Raw genomic sequence first — 13,204 nt, 5'->3', positions numbered from 1 at the left:
CTGCTTAAATGGGAGCAAAATAGATAAAATAGATACTACATATAATTTGTCATATACATGCATAAGAAAATGATAGATAAAATAGATACTACATATAATTTGTCATATACATGCATAAGAAAATGGCTTGTGGCTATACAACAAAACATTAAAATATTTTTGTTAAGAATAGTTAGATAAAGCAATGTTTGTTTGTTTTTCTATTTTCTAAATTTTCTACTGTGAGTGTATGTAACTTTTTGTAAGTAGAGAAACAGTGTTATTCTGGCATCAAGGTAACTATATTATTTTTGTTTGTTGTTAAGTGCTATGGAGTCAGTTTTTACTCAGAATAACTCTGCAGAGAGTTTCCAAGATGTGGCTGGTTGGCGTAAACAGTCAACCTTGTAGCTAGTAGCCTGGTGCTTATCCTACAGCACCATACTGGGAATTCAACTATATTATTAGTTGCTGTTACAAGTTGAGAAATATGAAAATTAAACAAAAATATTCTAAATTTACTTACTGCTGATATACCTTTAAAATATGTACAAATTTAAAATAAATGTGCCTATATAATTTGTAGCTATTATGTTTTTCTGGTAGCATAGTGGTTACGAATTGGACTGCTAACCTCAAGGTCGGCAATTTGAAAGTCACTTCTGCAGGAGAAAGAGGAGGCGGTCTGCTCCCATAAAGATTTACAGCCTTGGAAACCCTGTGTAGGGTCACTATGAGTCAGAACCGACTTCATGGTATTTAACAACAACAACAATTATGGTTTTAAGGAGCTCTGGTAGCATAGTGGTTACGAATCAGGCTGCTAAACGCAAGGTCAGCAGTTCGAAACTACCAGCTGTTCCACTGAAGAAAGATGAGGCTTTCTGGAGCTCTGGTAGAGTGGTGGTTATGAATCGGGCTGTGAACCGCAAGGCCAGCAGTTCGAAACTATCAACTGCTCCGTGGGAGAAAGATGAGGCTTTCTGCTCCCATAAAGATTTACAGCCTCAGAAACCCTGTTTAGGGTCACTATGGGTAGGAACCAATTTGACAGCACTTAACAACAACAAAGATTTGCAGCCTCGGAAACCCTGTACCAGGGTCACCATGAGTCAGAACTGACTCCACGGTACTTAACAACATTGTGTTTTTGTATCCATTTCCTCCAAAAACATCATGTGCATTTGTCAACTTAATTTAGATTCAATGTCAGTAAAGACTGAAATAATCAACTTTGATTCCGAACATTTGTTGGGAAGAATCAAAATGTTATGATTTCTTTTATTATTTCCTAGGTAAAATATATATTGTAAAGTATCCTGGACAATATTCTGACCATTTACATGCTAATATAATAGATCTGTTTTGGAAGAAGTGCAGCCAGAGTGCTCCTTGGAGGCCAGGATGGCTAAGCTTCGTCTCTCCTACTTTGGACATATTGTCTGGAGGAAACAGTCGCTGGAGAAGGATGTCATGCTGGGTAAGGTGGAGGGTCAGAGAAAAAGAGGAAGACCCCTAACGAGATGGATTGGCCAGGTGGCATCATTGATGGACTCAAGTGTGGCGGTGGTAGTGAGGTTGTTCCAGGATCGGACATTGTTTCATTCTGCTGTGCATGGGGTCGCTATGAGTCGGTTCTGACTCGATGGCAACTGACAACAACAACAACAACAACATAATATATATATCACATGTGAAAACCAAGTTTGTTGTCGTTAAGTGCCATCGAGTCTATTACAATCCATAGCAACCCTGTATAGGGTTTCTGAGGAGCAGCTGGTGAGCTTAAACCGCCAACCTTGCAATTTAAACGACTTTGCAGTCTGACGCATTAACCCACAGCGCTACACCAGAACTCCAAAAAACAAGTTAGTGAAGTATGATTTAGTAAAAGTAAATTTTAAATAGTAAGGTAAAAGAACTAACGTTAGAAAACGTATTCTGCTCCTGCTATTTAATATACATTTTATTTAAGCTTCAGAATCTTCTAAGTAGGTAGGTAGTGCTGTTGTTGTGAAGTGCCGTGGAGTTGATTCAGACTCATAGCAACCCTATACCTGGTTTCCAAGGAGCAACTGGTGGGTTTGAACCACCAACCTTGTGCTTCGCAGGCCAGTGCTTAACCTATAGAATCACACCAAGAGTCCAAATTAAAGTCTACATCTTCCAGGTATCGAAACCAAGTTCAGAGAGATTAAGAAACACACTCAAGACCACACAGTTAATATGTGATGGGAATGGAAATTGAATCTAGCTCACACTCTATCATATTCATTCCATTACTCCATAGGGCCTCATAAGAAGACTCAGTATTGAACATACATTCCAGGGCAAAATACAGTACCTGAGACCTTGACTCACTAATATTTACTGATCATCTACTATGTCTAAGTGTTTTATTAGACCCTCTTCCTGAATTCATTTGCATTAAAATCCATCAAGTGTATTAATATCTGAAGTGTTAAATTTCTTAATGCTATATATATTTTTGAATCACTATATACATTTTTGAACTGCTCCTCGGAAACCACATACAGGGTTGCTATGAGTTGGAACCAACTCAACAGCACTTAACAACAATAACAATAAACATTTTAATATTCTAGCATTATCTACTGGACTGTTAACCTCAAGGTTGGCAGTTCAGACCTACTAGATGCTCCTCAAAAACCCTATACGGGGTCACTATGAGTCAGAACTGACTCAATGGCACTTAACAACAATAACATCTACATTTCTCACATAAAACAAGGACCAGCATTATAGTTTCCACTGAAAAAAAGTCTTACATTTCAATAAGAAAAATGGGAATGAGTCATAATACTTTTGAGTCAAGTTCTCTGAAACTGACTAGTCTAGCTCCCCAGGTAAACCTCTGAGGAAACTGAGATCCAGAGAGGTAAAGTGGTTGGCTTGTTAGGGTGAGCAGACTAGAATTTAGGTCTCCAGCTTTCCAGTGCAATACTCTTTGTCCTCTCCAATGCTTTCTCTCTAATACATGTTTAATTATTAGCTATATCAGACCCTACTTCCAAAGAGATTTGAAACTTCTTAAAACACGCATGCAGACCAAGGTTAAAATTCATGATAAGAAATCAAGAGAGAGGGCACCTAAAAATATGAAGATGAAAATAAAATGCATGCCACAAATGCCTGTATATTTGCTGTTCAAATTTATTTGTCCAAAGAAATATAAAAAGCAAAGATATTTTAAATCTACTATTTAAAAGACAGAACTTCAATAAAGAAAAGGAATAAGAAGACTGAAAGTTTGCACAAGTGTTCTTTTTTTTTTTTTTATCAAATGCTGTTATATGCTGCGTTTCCTTCAGTAGAAGCATAGTCTTAAGATCTTTCTCCTTCTCAATGTTTTTTTTTCTGGCATGGGATGAATATTTGCAGAAAACAGAATTGCTGGGATTAAGTACTTAAGTGTAGTAATATAATATCCACCTATATAATAAATAGCAAAGAGAGAGTTCCCATTTTTTACTAAACAAAACTGGAATCTGCTTACCTCTGATTACAAAGCTGACATGCAAAGCAGTCCAGGTGGTAAACATTGTCCTTGGCACGCATCACCATCTCAAAGGCAGGGATGAGCTTACTACAAGCAGCACAGTTTCCCGTTACACCGAAGAGCCTAGAACAACAAACCGTTTTCAGACTCTTAGAGGGAACTAAAACTGTGAACAGGAAAGACCATAATATACCCTGTAAAGCTATCACTACATGATGCCTTATGATGTACACAAGTGTGTCTTATTTTCAGTGTATAAAAAATATTCTTCTGCAATGCATTCTCATTTGACCTTTCCTGATGAAAGAAAAAAACTTGTTTGAGAAGAAAAGGCAAAGACAAATACATTAGGCAGTTTACAGAATCACCTACATACAGAAATCAATTAGGTTGAATCCATGGCAAAATTCTTCCACTTATTAGAGCATACAGTAAATGTTAGAGCAGAGTAACTTTGATCTTAATGCCACATAGTAAACATTTTAGTTGAAAAAGAAACTCACTTGAAAGACTTTTATTATTTTATTTTATTTTTTTTTACATCAAGGTACTAAAAGGTTTGCCATTATTATTAAGAGAACATTTATGAACAAGTCATTTAAATAGTCAAAAAACATTAGAGGCGCCTGCACCTTATGGCCCTATACCATAGTTATAGCTATGATTATGTTATTCAGGTAGCACATTAAAGTAAATGAGGCTGTAAACTATATATAGCAGACTAGGTATTGAAGCATAATATACTGTAAGAACCACTGGAATTGTCGGGGAAAAAGGTGTTTAAAAAAATCCTATTTGCTGTAGATTTCTGAAAATAGTTTCTGTAATGACCTAAAAAAAAAGTACAAAATAAAATGTCTATAGAGTTTCACCATAGGAGGAAAAAATATTTTATCCATTTGCACCTGCAATATTCAAGCCAAGTTTATTTAGAGTTGTTAATGGTGGTAAAGAATTACTATAAATAATATTCTGTGCATAATAGTTAATGCACTTTTTAACTAGGAAGGAAACTAGATGAAAAACACCACATCTGCCAGTTCTCTTTTTTCTCCAGCATCAGGCTGACAGGAGAAAAATATAATGGCTCTCATGGGAAAGACCAAATTAAAAGCAGTTCTAAACTAATGAATTCAAAGGTGCTATGCAGAAAACTCATTTTAGTTATAAAAATGTACTTTACAAAATCTTAGCCTTTCATTTTATTGAATTTAAGGATTATGCACAAATGTGAAGTTTCTCTTCTTATTACTTCCTCTGTGCTTCAAAGATTTGTCTTTGCTTAAGGCATGTATATTCATTTTCAAGTTTATAACTATTTCCTCTTACCAAACTAATGATAATTGTTGGAAACAATTGTGAGAAATATTTGTAAGTGTCTGGCAAGATGTATAAAAAATGTTTATGCTCTTGCTTTTGTAAATTGTCTCTTTGAGGAATATAAGCGTCTTGAGGGTAGACAATGTAAATGTTTTTTCAACAGTCTGCTAACCTAATCTGTGTGCTTGATAACAAAATTAAGGAAGGTCAATATATGCAAGAAACTTAAATTCATAATCATTAGACCCTTATTTTCCTTAAAGAATTTTAAAGAACATTTATTTAAATACGCTTGCCTTAAGAAATACAATTCCAATAACCTTTGTTTTCTTAGGTTTTAGTCTGAGAAGTACTTTGAGAAACCTAAACTAAGAAATAACATTTTGAGAAATAATATCTCTAAGAAGAATTCACTGAAAATGTAATATCTTGCATCTCTACTTGCATCATTAAACTAGAAACCACCAAAAACTAAAGCTTTCATCCTACCCTTTTGTAAAAAGGTTTTAGTTCATGTTAACATCTCACATTTACTTTTCAGTGTGCTTTGCATGATCAATTCTGGAATCCTATCACTTATTTGTGGGCCGTTTGTTTTGTTTGTTCTTTAATATATTCTTTAAGAAAGAGGAAATTTTAGAGTTTTCTATTCATGAATATAGATATATGTTTGAGTATAAAATCTGGTTAATATGAGATAAAGCAGTTTTCAGGAATTATTCAGTTTGCTTATACCTAATAAACATACACACACAATGCCATTTTGAAATTCTGGACATAGTTTCCCCCAATTTCAATTGCTCTCGCTAGCTGAGCATTTATCAGCTACCTGATTAGAATTTGTTTCCACACAAACCATTGATCATCAGCCTATTACTAGGCAAATGACAGTTAATTACCCACTACATTAACCACTGGGACCTGAGACCTGCTTCTGCTGCCATCAGTCAACATGATAAATGTGGCAAGTTCAGTAATGCATGGCCAGCCCTGAGCTGCCTGCTATACTGTGAACAACCCTCAATCTCACTTCCAGGCCCAGGAAAATCTATGGCAATCTGCATAATTACAAGCTCTGGGTTAATAACAGACAAATGATTTGTTACATCTAAACAAAGTCCTTGGAATGGGCCTGGTCTCTGGTGACTGCCCGTACTGCACGCTGCCACTAGTGTAGTTTCCAGTACAATGTGCACAAAACAGCTCTCTGATGCTATAGCCTTCCAATTTGTTGCCCTCCAATTTATGGATTCTGCATATGTGATTTTTAATCATTAAAGGACTCTTGAAGCAATATTATCTTAATTATTCTCTGCTGTAACCAGGGAATTAGGTTTCAGATAAAATTTTCTTCTTCCACGCACTTTCCCTGCCTCACTGGAGGCTCCATCAGTTTCCATCTACACCTGGACTCTGAAATCCTAATGATGAATTATTGCCCCTTTTCCTAAGAGGGCGAACCTTACAAGGGAACATTTTACTGAACTGTCAGCTCGCAGACTGAGTGCGGAGATGCGGAAATCTGATCTAATTTACTGCAAAACGATGCATTTGTTAGACTTTTTTTTTCCCTTCTCAGTTTTGTCCAAGGATCAAGAGATCATTCTATAACCACATGTTCTCCTTTTTATTTATTTATTTTTTTTTTCAGTGAGACAAACACAAAATTCTTCTAGGAAAGGAAGCAAAGTACAATTTTATAAAACAGAATTCTCAAAAAAAATATGTTATCTTTTAGTTTGCAAATACAACATTTGTATTCTCAGGCAAAAGTATTTTCATATACACCAGTTAAGCTGAACTAATCTGTAAGATTTTTTTCCAGATATTTATCTAACAAATATTCAAGAACAATCTCTTATCTAATTTATTTATAACCCCAGAAATCCCTGCTACGCTTCTTTTTTACTCCTCACTCTCAGACTCAATACAAAGATGTTAACATTGATCCACTGTTCTGTTTAAACTAGAGATCTCTGTAAAATCTTGTTTACAGTGCTTATACAATCTCACCTTTTACATAAAGCCTAAGAGTTCTTAGGAGTACATGACAAAAAAAGAGATTTAAAGATGGAAGTCATTGTGAGATTTTGTCCTAAATTAATCAGAGTACCATCTCTACGGATTCCTGGTGTGGCCCTGTAAGATGAGCACTGGATTGCTAACCACAAGTTGGTGGTTCAAACCCTCCAGCTGCTCCTTGGAAACCCTATACAGGGTTGCTATGAGTCAGAACCAACTCGACAAAATATAATAACAACACTGTCTCTAAACTTATGGAAGGAAAACAAAATAAGATAATTGATCTACTTTGCTCATTTTAATATGTGTTATGTGGTGGACTGCTAACCACAGGTTGGTGGTTCAAACCCACCAGCCACTCCACAAGAGAAAGATGAGGCTGCCTGCTCCTGTTAAAGATTTATAGTCTCTGAAACCCTATACAGGGTCACTATGAGTCAGAATCAACTCAAGGGTGGTGAATTTTGGGGTTTGGAGGGGGGGTTATATATTATAAAATTATAAAACTAAGAGAACAAAACAAAACGAAATTCCAAACACACTCATAAATACCCTGTAGGACAGAATAGACAGAATTGCTCCATTAGGCTTCCAAGACTGTAAATATTTGTAGAAGCAGGCTATCATACCTTTCTTCTACAGGGTAGTTGGAGTGCATCTGAGCACTTCAACCACTGTCTCATCAGAGCTCCTTATTAAGGCTTGCCAAGGGTTAATTTGTCAATTTATGGGGCTAGTCTGTGTGTTTACATACTCATACCCATAATGGTCTTTTTTGTAATAAAATAGCCTTCTCTTGTTTCTGACACATTAACCAAAGTAGACTTACAATATAAAAAGTGACAACTACCATCACAGACTGTTATTGTTTTTAAGTGCCATTGAGTCAGTTCCGACTCATCACAACCTGTATAGGGGTTACAAGGAGCAGCTGGTGAGCTCGAACCGCCAGCCAACCTTATGGTTCAAACAGACCTTGCAATTCAATGCATAAACCTGCATTGTAACACCAGGACTCCACAATCATACTATCAGTTCATATTCCTATTTACAGGAACCCCAAAGGCTACATCTGTCCTTATTCTGCTCCACTTTAGCTACCTGGTATTATGTCTCTAAAGAGAGACATAAAGATAAAAACCAGACAACTTTCTTATAAGTAAAAACTCAGTCTACCTATATACTATATAAAGCATCCCGTACACTAGTGAGCTTGCATAGAGCAATTTGATTTCATAATTTTTGTGTACATGTGATACAACAACAGCTATGAACATATTCATTTATGTGTTGCAAAGGTATCTGTAAAGCATTTAGGAAATATTTGACAGCTTTGTTGCATTGTCATGAATCAGGAGAAGTTTGTACGGTTAGCATATGTCCATTCCTAAAGTTCCTGGGAATAGAGAAAAACTAAAGACGTAATTATTTAACAGCAGTAATGAATATGGTTTATTACAAGCAGTAGGTAAAAATGAGTGTTCATTGTATTAGTGTTTTTTATTTTATAGCACCTGATGTTTCTATAGATTTTTTTTTACCAGGTCAGTGGCTCAAGACACTAAATCAAATTCTTCACAGCCAATGAAAGCATAATATTTGACTCAAATTCATTTACTATTTGAGGGAAAATAGATAAATAAATAGCACTGCAGTAAACCTCAATTCTGAACAAAAATCAAACTTTCTCTTCTTGAATTCAGGCAATTCTCATTTAGTGATTTGAGTACATAGGAATGTAACAGTAAATTTTAAAATGATATAGAGGATAATACTTAGTATAATTATCCTTGAATGTAAAAAAAAAACAACAACAAAAATGAAAAACCTCTCTCTGTGTGTTTAGAGATGTACAGGAAAAGGCAGATTTGATTTTCTAATGATATGAAACTGTAATCAGTTGAAAAGAGCTTTAACTTCTGACTGCAGGATGGTGAAGCTTATAGAATATGTTATGTAGGAAGGTCTCGAACATTTTCACAGATATAGAAGGGCAATTGCTTTTTTGTCTATTACAAATATATTTCTCATCTCCTTTCCTATTTCACTTTTTTAAACCAAGGAATGAAGTGAGAGAAAATGAAAACACTTTAAACATTCAATTCTTTTGTTTTAAACTTAAAAAGCTCACCAACCATACAAAGATGAAGAGAATTTAACCTACTGATCTCTCTTCTCTTGGGTCTTAGAATGTGCTCAACTGTCATGAAGATAGAGATATGGGAATTAAAAAGAAAATACAAGAAAAAGCTTAACGTTATTTTGGACTAACTTGCATAATTAGGTATACCATATATTTTATGGTAAACATAAAATATATGTTATTTTTATTTGTACACATAGATAGACTGAACTTTCTTAAAGTTACTACAAGAAAGCTAAAAAGTTGACCACATTTTAAAGGAACTAGATAGATCTGTTTAAAGGAAGAAGAGATGAGTAATTTTATAATTAAACACTTTTATGAAGTAACTTTAATTTATATAATTAAGCTCAGCCTTTATTGGATATTTTGTTTATTCACATATTGAGATCATGCCAAGCAGATCCATAAGTGTAATTTTCTGGTACATTTGCATGTGTGCATGCATACATACAGAAACACTGGGATACTCAAATCCTATCCAGACAGCTAATTCCTAACAACCGATGACTACCATTTGGACGTATGGTGTCAATTCATGAGCCAAGCCATTAAACAATAACAACATGGTAAGGACAACAGGTAAAATTATTCCTAAGCAACAGAGAAGAAACCCTGGTAGTCCATTGGCCTAAGTATTCAGCTGCTAAACTCAAAGTCAGTGGTTCAAACCCACCAGCTGCTCCACAGTAGAAAGATGAGGTTTTTGTCCCCATAAAGATTTACAGTCCTGGTTATACTCTGTCCTTTATGGTCACTCTGAGAAGGGATCCACTCAGTGGCAGTGAGTTTGGTTTTTCGTTGTTTATTTTTCAAGCAAGAGGAGAGAGGACTTAATTTTATTATTATTATTGAGACCTACACCGAGTATTACACTGAGTATTATATATACTGAGATCACGACTCGATGGCACTCAACAACAACAACAACAACATACTGAGTATGGAGTTCTGGTGTGGCGCTGTGGATTAATGAACTGGATTGCAAAGTCGGTTTGAACCACAAGGTCAGTGGTTTAAGCTCACCAGCTGCTCCTTGGAAACCCTATACAAGATTGCTATGGGTTAGAACCAACTCAATGGCACGAAACAAAAACAACAATTCTATTATAATGAGAAGTGCAAAGACCATAGAGCCAAAAGGGAAGAACATACTCAGCATTTCTCAAGCTAAGGGAACTGAAGTAAAATTCAAGCCTCAAATTGCAATATTAAAGGCTCCTGGTGTGGCTCTATGGGTTAATGGGCTGGATTGCAAAATAGGCTTGAACTGTAAGGTCAGCACCTCAAACTCACCAGCAGCTCCCCAGAAACCCTACACAGGGTGGCTATGGATCAGAACCAACTTGATAGCACTTAACAACAACCATAAGAATGGGCAAAATAGTGAATGATGCAGAAAGCATCAAAAGAAGATAAAAGGATTATACAGAATCACTAACAAAAAGAAATGGTCGATGTTCAACCATTTCAAGAGGTAACATACGATCAAGAGCAATGATAATGAAGAAAGAAATTCAAGATACACTGAAGGCATTGGCAAAGAACAATGGTCTTGGAATTGATGGAATACAAATTGAAATCTTTCAACAAACTGATGCAGTGCTGGATGCACTCACTCATCTATGCCAAGAAATTTGGAAGACAGCTACCTAGCCAGCTGACTGGAAGAGATCCATGTTTGTGTATATTCCAAAGAGAGGTTATCCAATGGAATGTGGAAATCATTGGACAATATCATTAATATCACATACAAGTAAAATTTTGCTAAAGATGATTCAAGAACCACTGAAACCATACATTAACATGGAACTTCCAGAGGTTCAGGCTGGATTCAGAAGATGTGGAAGCATGATATCATTGCGGAGGTCAGATGGATCTTGACTGAAACCAGAGAATACTAGAAAGATGGCTACCTATGCTTTACTGACTGCATAAAAGCTTTAGATTATGTGAATCATAACAAGTTATGGACAACAGTGCGAGAATGAGTACTCTGGAACATTTGATTGTGCTCATGAAGAACCTGTAAATAGACCAAGGCAGTTGTTCAAACAGAACAAGGAACACTGAATGGTTTAAACTTAGGAAAGGTGTGCACTAAGGCTGTATTCTTTCACCATACTTATTCAATCTGTGTACTGAGCAAATCATCTGAGAAACTGGATTATATGAAGAAAAACGTGGCATCAGGATTGCAGGAATATTCATAAACAACCTGCGATATGCAGATGATCCAACCTTGCTTCCTGAAAGTAAAGAAGGTTTAAAATACTTACTGATGAAGATCAAAGATCACAGCCTTCAGTATGGGTTGCATCTAATGTAAAAGAAACAAAAATCCTCACCACTGAATCAATAAACAACATCTATATAAATGAAGAAAATATTGAAGTTATCAAAGGCTTCATTTTGCTTGAATCAACAATCAACACTCATGGAAGCAGCAGTCAAGAAATCCAAAAATGTATTCCATTAGGCAAATCAGCTGCACAGGACCTTTTTAAAGTATTGAAGAACAAAGATGTCAGTTTGAGGACTAAGGTACCCCTGACCCAAATCATGGGATTTTCAATAACTTCTTATGCAAGTGAAAGTTGGACAATGAATAAGGAAGACCATACAAAAATTGTGAATTTGAGTTATGGTGTTGGAGGAGAATATTAAAAGTACCTTGGACTACCAAAAGAGCAAAACAAATTTGTGTTGAAGATGTAACAGCCAAAATGCTCCTTGGAAGTCCGTATGGACAGACTTTGTCTCTCATAATTCAGACATAATATCAAGAAAGATCAGTCCCTGGAGAAGGATATCATGTTTGGTAAAGTGGAGGGTCAGAAAAGAAGAGCAAGACCTCCCAATGAGATGGATTAACACTGTGGCAGCAACCATGGGCTCAAACGTAGCAATAATTGTGAGGTTGATGCAGGACTGGGCAATATTTTGTTCAGTTATGCATCAGGTCACTATGAGTCAGTACCAACTCACTGGCACCAAAAACAACAACAAGAATACTGAGTACTACACTGAGAACAATAGAAAAATGCAGTCACTCCCCAGGTTCAAATGAGATCTGTTCCTAATTGTCTAAGAATTTTTAGGTCTGTTGAAAAAGATGCATACAGTTTTTATAAAACCTTACTTTAGTGCACAAAAGACTCCAAGCCTTTTCAATGATTTAACAGCTACATATGCAGCAAGAGAAGGTAATGAATGGGATGGATTTGTTGGCTGGAGTCCTGGTATGGCACTGTAGGATAAGTACTGGACTGCTAACTGAATGTTTGGCAATTCTAACCCACCAGTCACTGCTTGGAAACAAGGTTGCAAAGAGTTGGAACCAACTTGGCAGCACTTAACAGTAAACAATAACAGTGGTTGATTCAACAGTTTCAAATTTATGTAACATTACAGCACTGCTTAAAAGGTGGTAGCATCATCCTGTTCAAAGATAGTGGTTAACCATGCAGTTTTGAGTATGTATGACTCTCCATAGTCTTATCAATAATCTAATCTCATGTATCCGTCTCTTGAAAGGGCTTGAAATGCCTCCTCCCAGTCTCCCATCCCAGAGCTTTGACCCTTAATTGTTCCCATTCTGGTTATTATGACAAATCACACAAATTGTAAAAACTCAGATCTATTCCTCTTTTGTTTTACTGGCCATTACGGAACTCTGGTAGCATAGTGGTTACAAATCGGGCTGCTAACCTCAAGGTCGGCAGTTTGAAACTACCAGCGGTTCCATGGGAGAAAGATGAGGCATTCTGCTCCCGTAAGGATTTACAGCCTCGGAAACCCTGTGCAGGGTCACTATGAATCAGAACCGACTCCACGGTACTTAACAACAACAACAACGGAACCTGTTAGAATTAGTCTGAAGGCCCTGATTATAAGGCATGTAGGGGTTGTCTGTAAATTAGACATTTGTAACTCAGGGACGTTCACCATACTTATTCAACCTATATGTTGAGCAAATTATCTGAGAAGATTATTTATATAAGAATATATGAAGAAGAGGGAACAAGTCCTTACAGCAAGAATCATCTCCACCCCTTCCACTCACAGAGTAGACAGGGATGGGCAATGTGGACATTGGCTACCCAAAATGGGGGGTGGGGGGCCACAAAGGCAAGAAATGACTGGCTTACAAGCTTTCAAGAGGGAACCTAGATCCAGAGGGCCTGGAGGAAGGTAGAATCTCCAGTGAATAGTATTCA

General features: G+C 36.4%; 1 protein-coding gene across 3 annotated transcripts in view; it reads right to left on the bottom strand.

Annotated features, from left to right (window-relative positions):
- The window catches only part of LOC102827420 (LIM domain only protein 3-like), an 82,724-nt gene that overhangs the window by 9,894 nt on the left and 59,626 nt on the right, over positions 1-13,204 (bottom strand). For all 3 annotated transcript variants that reach the window (XM_006866022.1, XM_006866020.1, XM_006866021.1), the window contains one exon: positions 3,497-3,622. In XM_006866022.1, the coding sequence (XP_006866084.1) occupies positions 3,497-3,622 (126 nt within the window). The remainder of the gene's footprint in view (positions 1-3,496; positions 3,623-13,204) is intronic.

This window comes from Chrysochloris asiatica, unplaced genomic scaffold (genome assembly GCF_000296735.1).
Source record: "Chrysochloris asiatica unplaced genomic scaffold, ChrAsi1.0 scaffold00086, whole genome shotgun sequence".
In the NCBI taxonomy this organism is placed as follows: domain Eukaryota; kingdom Metazoa; phylum Chordata; class Mammalia; order Afrosoricida; family Chrysochloridae; genus Chrysochloris; species Chrysochloris asiatica.
The sequence above is the reverse complement of the archived record's forward strand: the minus strand, read 5'-3'. Positions and strand labels throughout refer to the sequence as shown.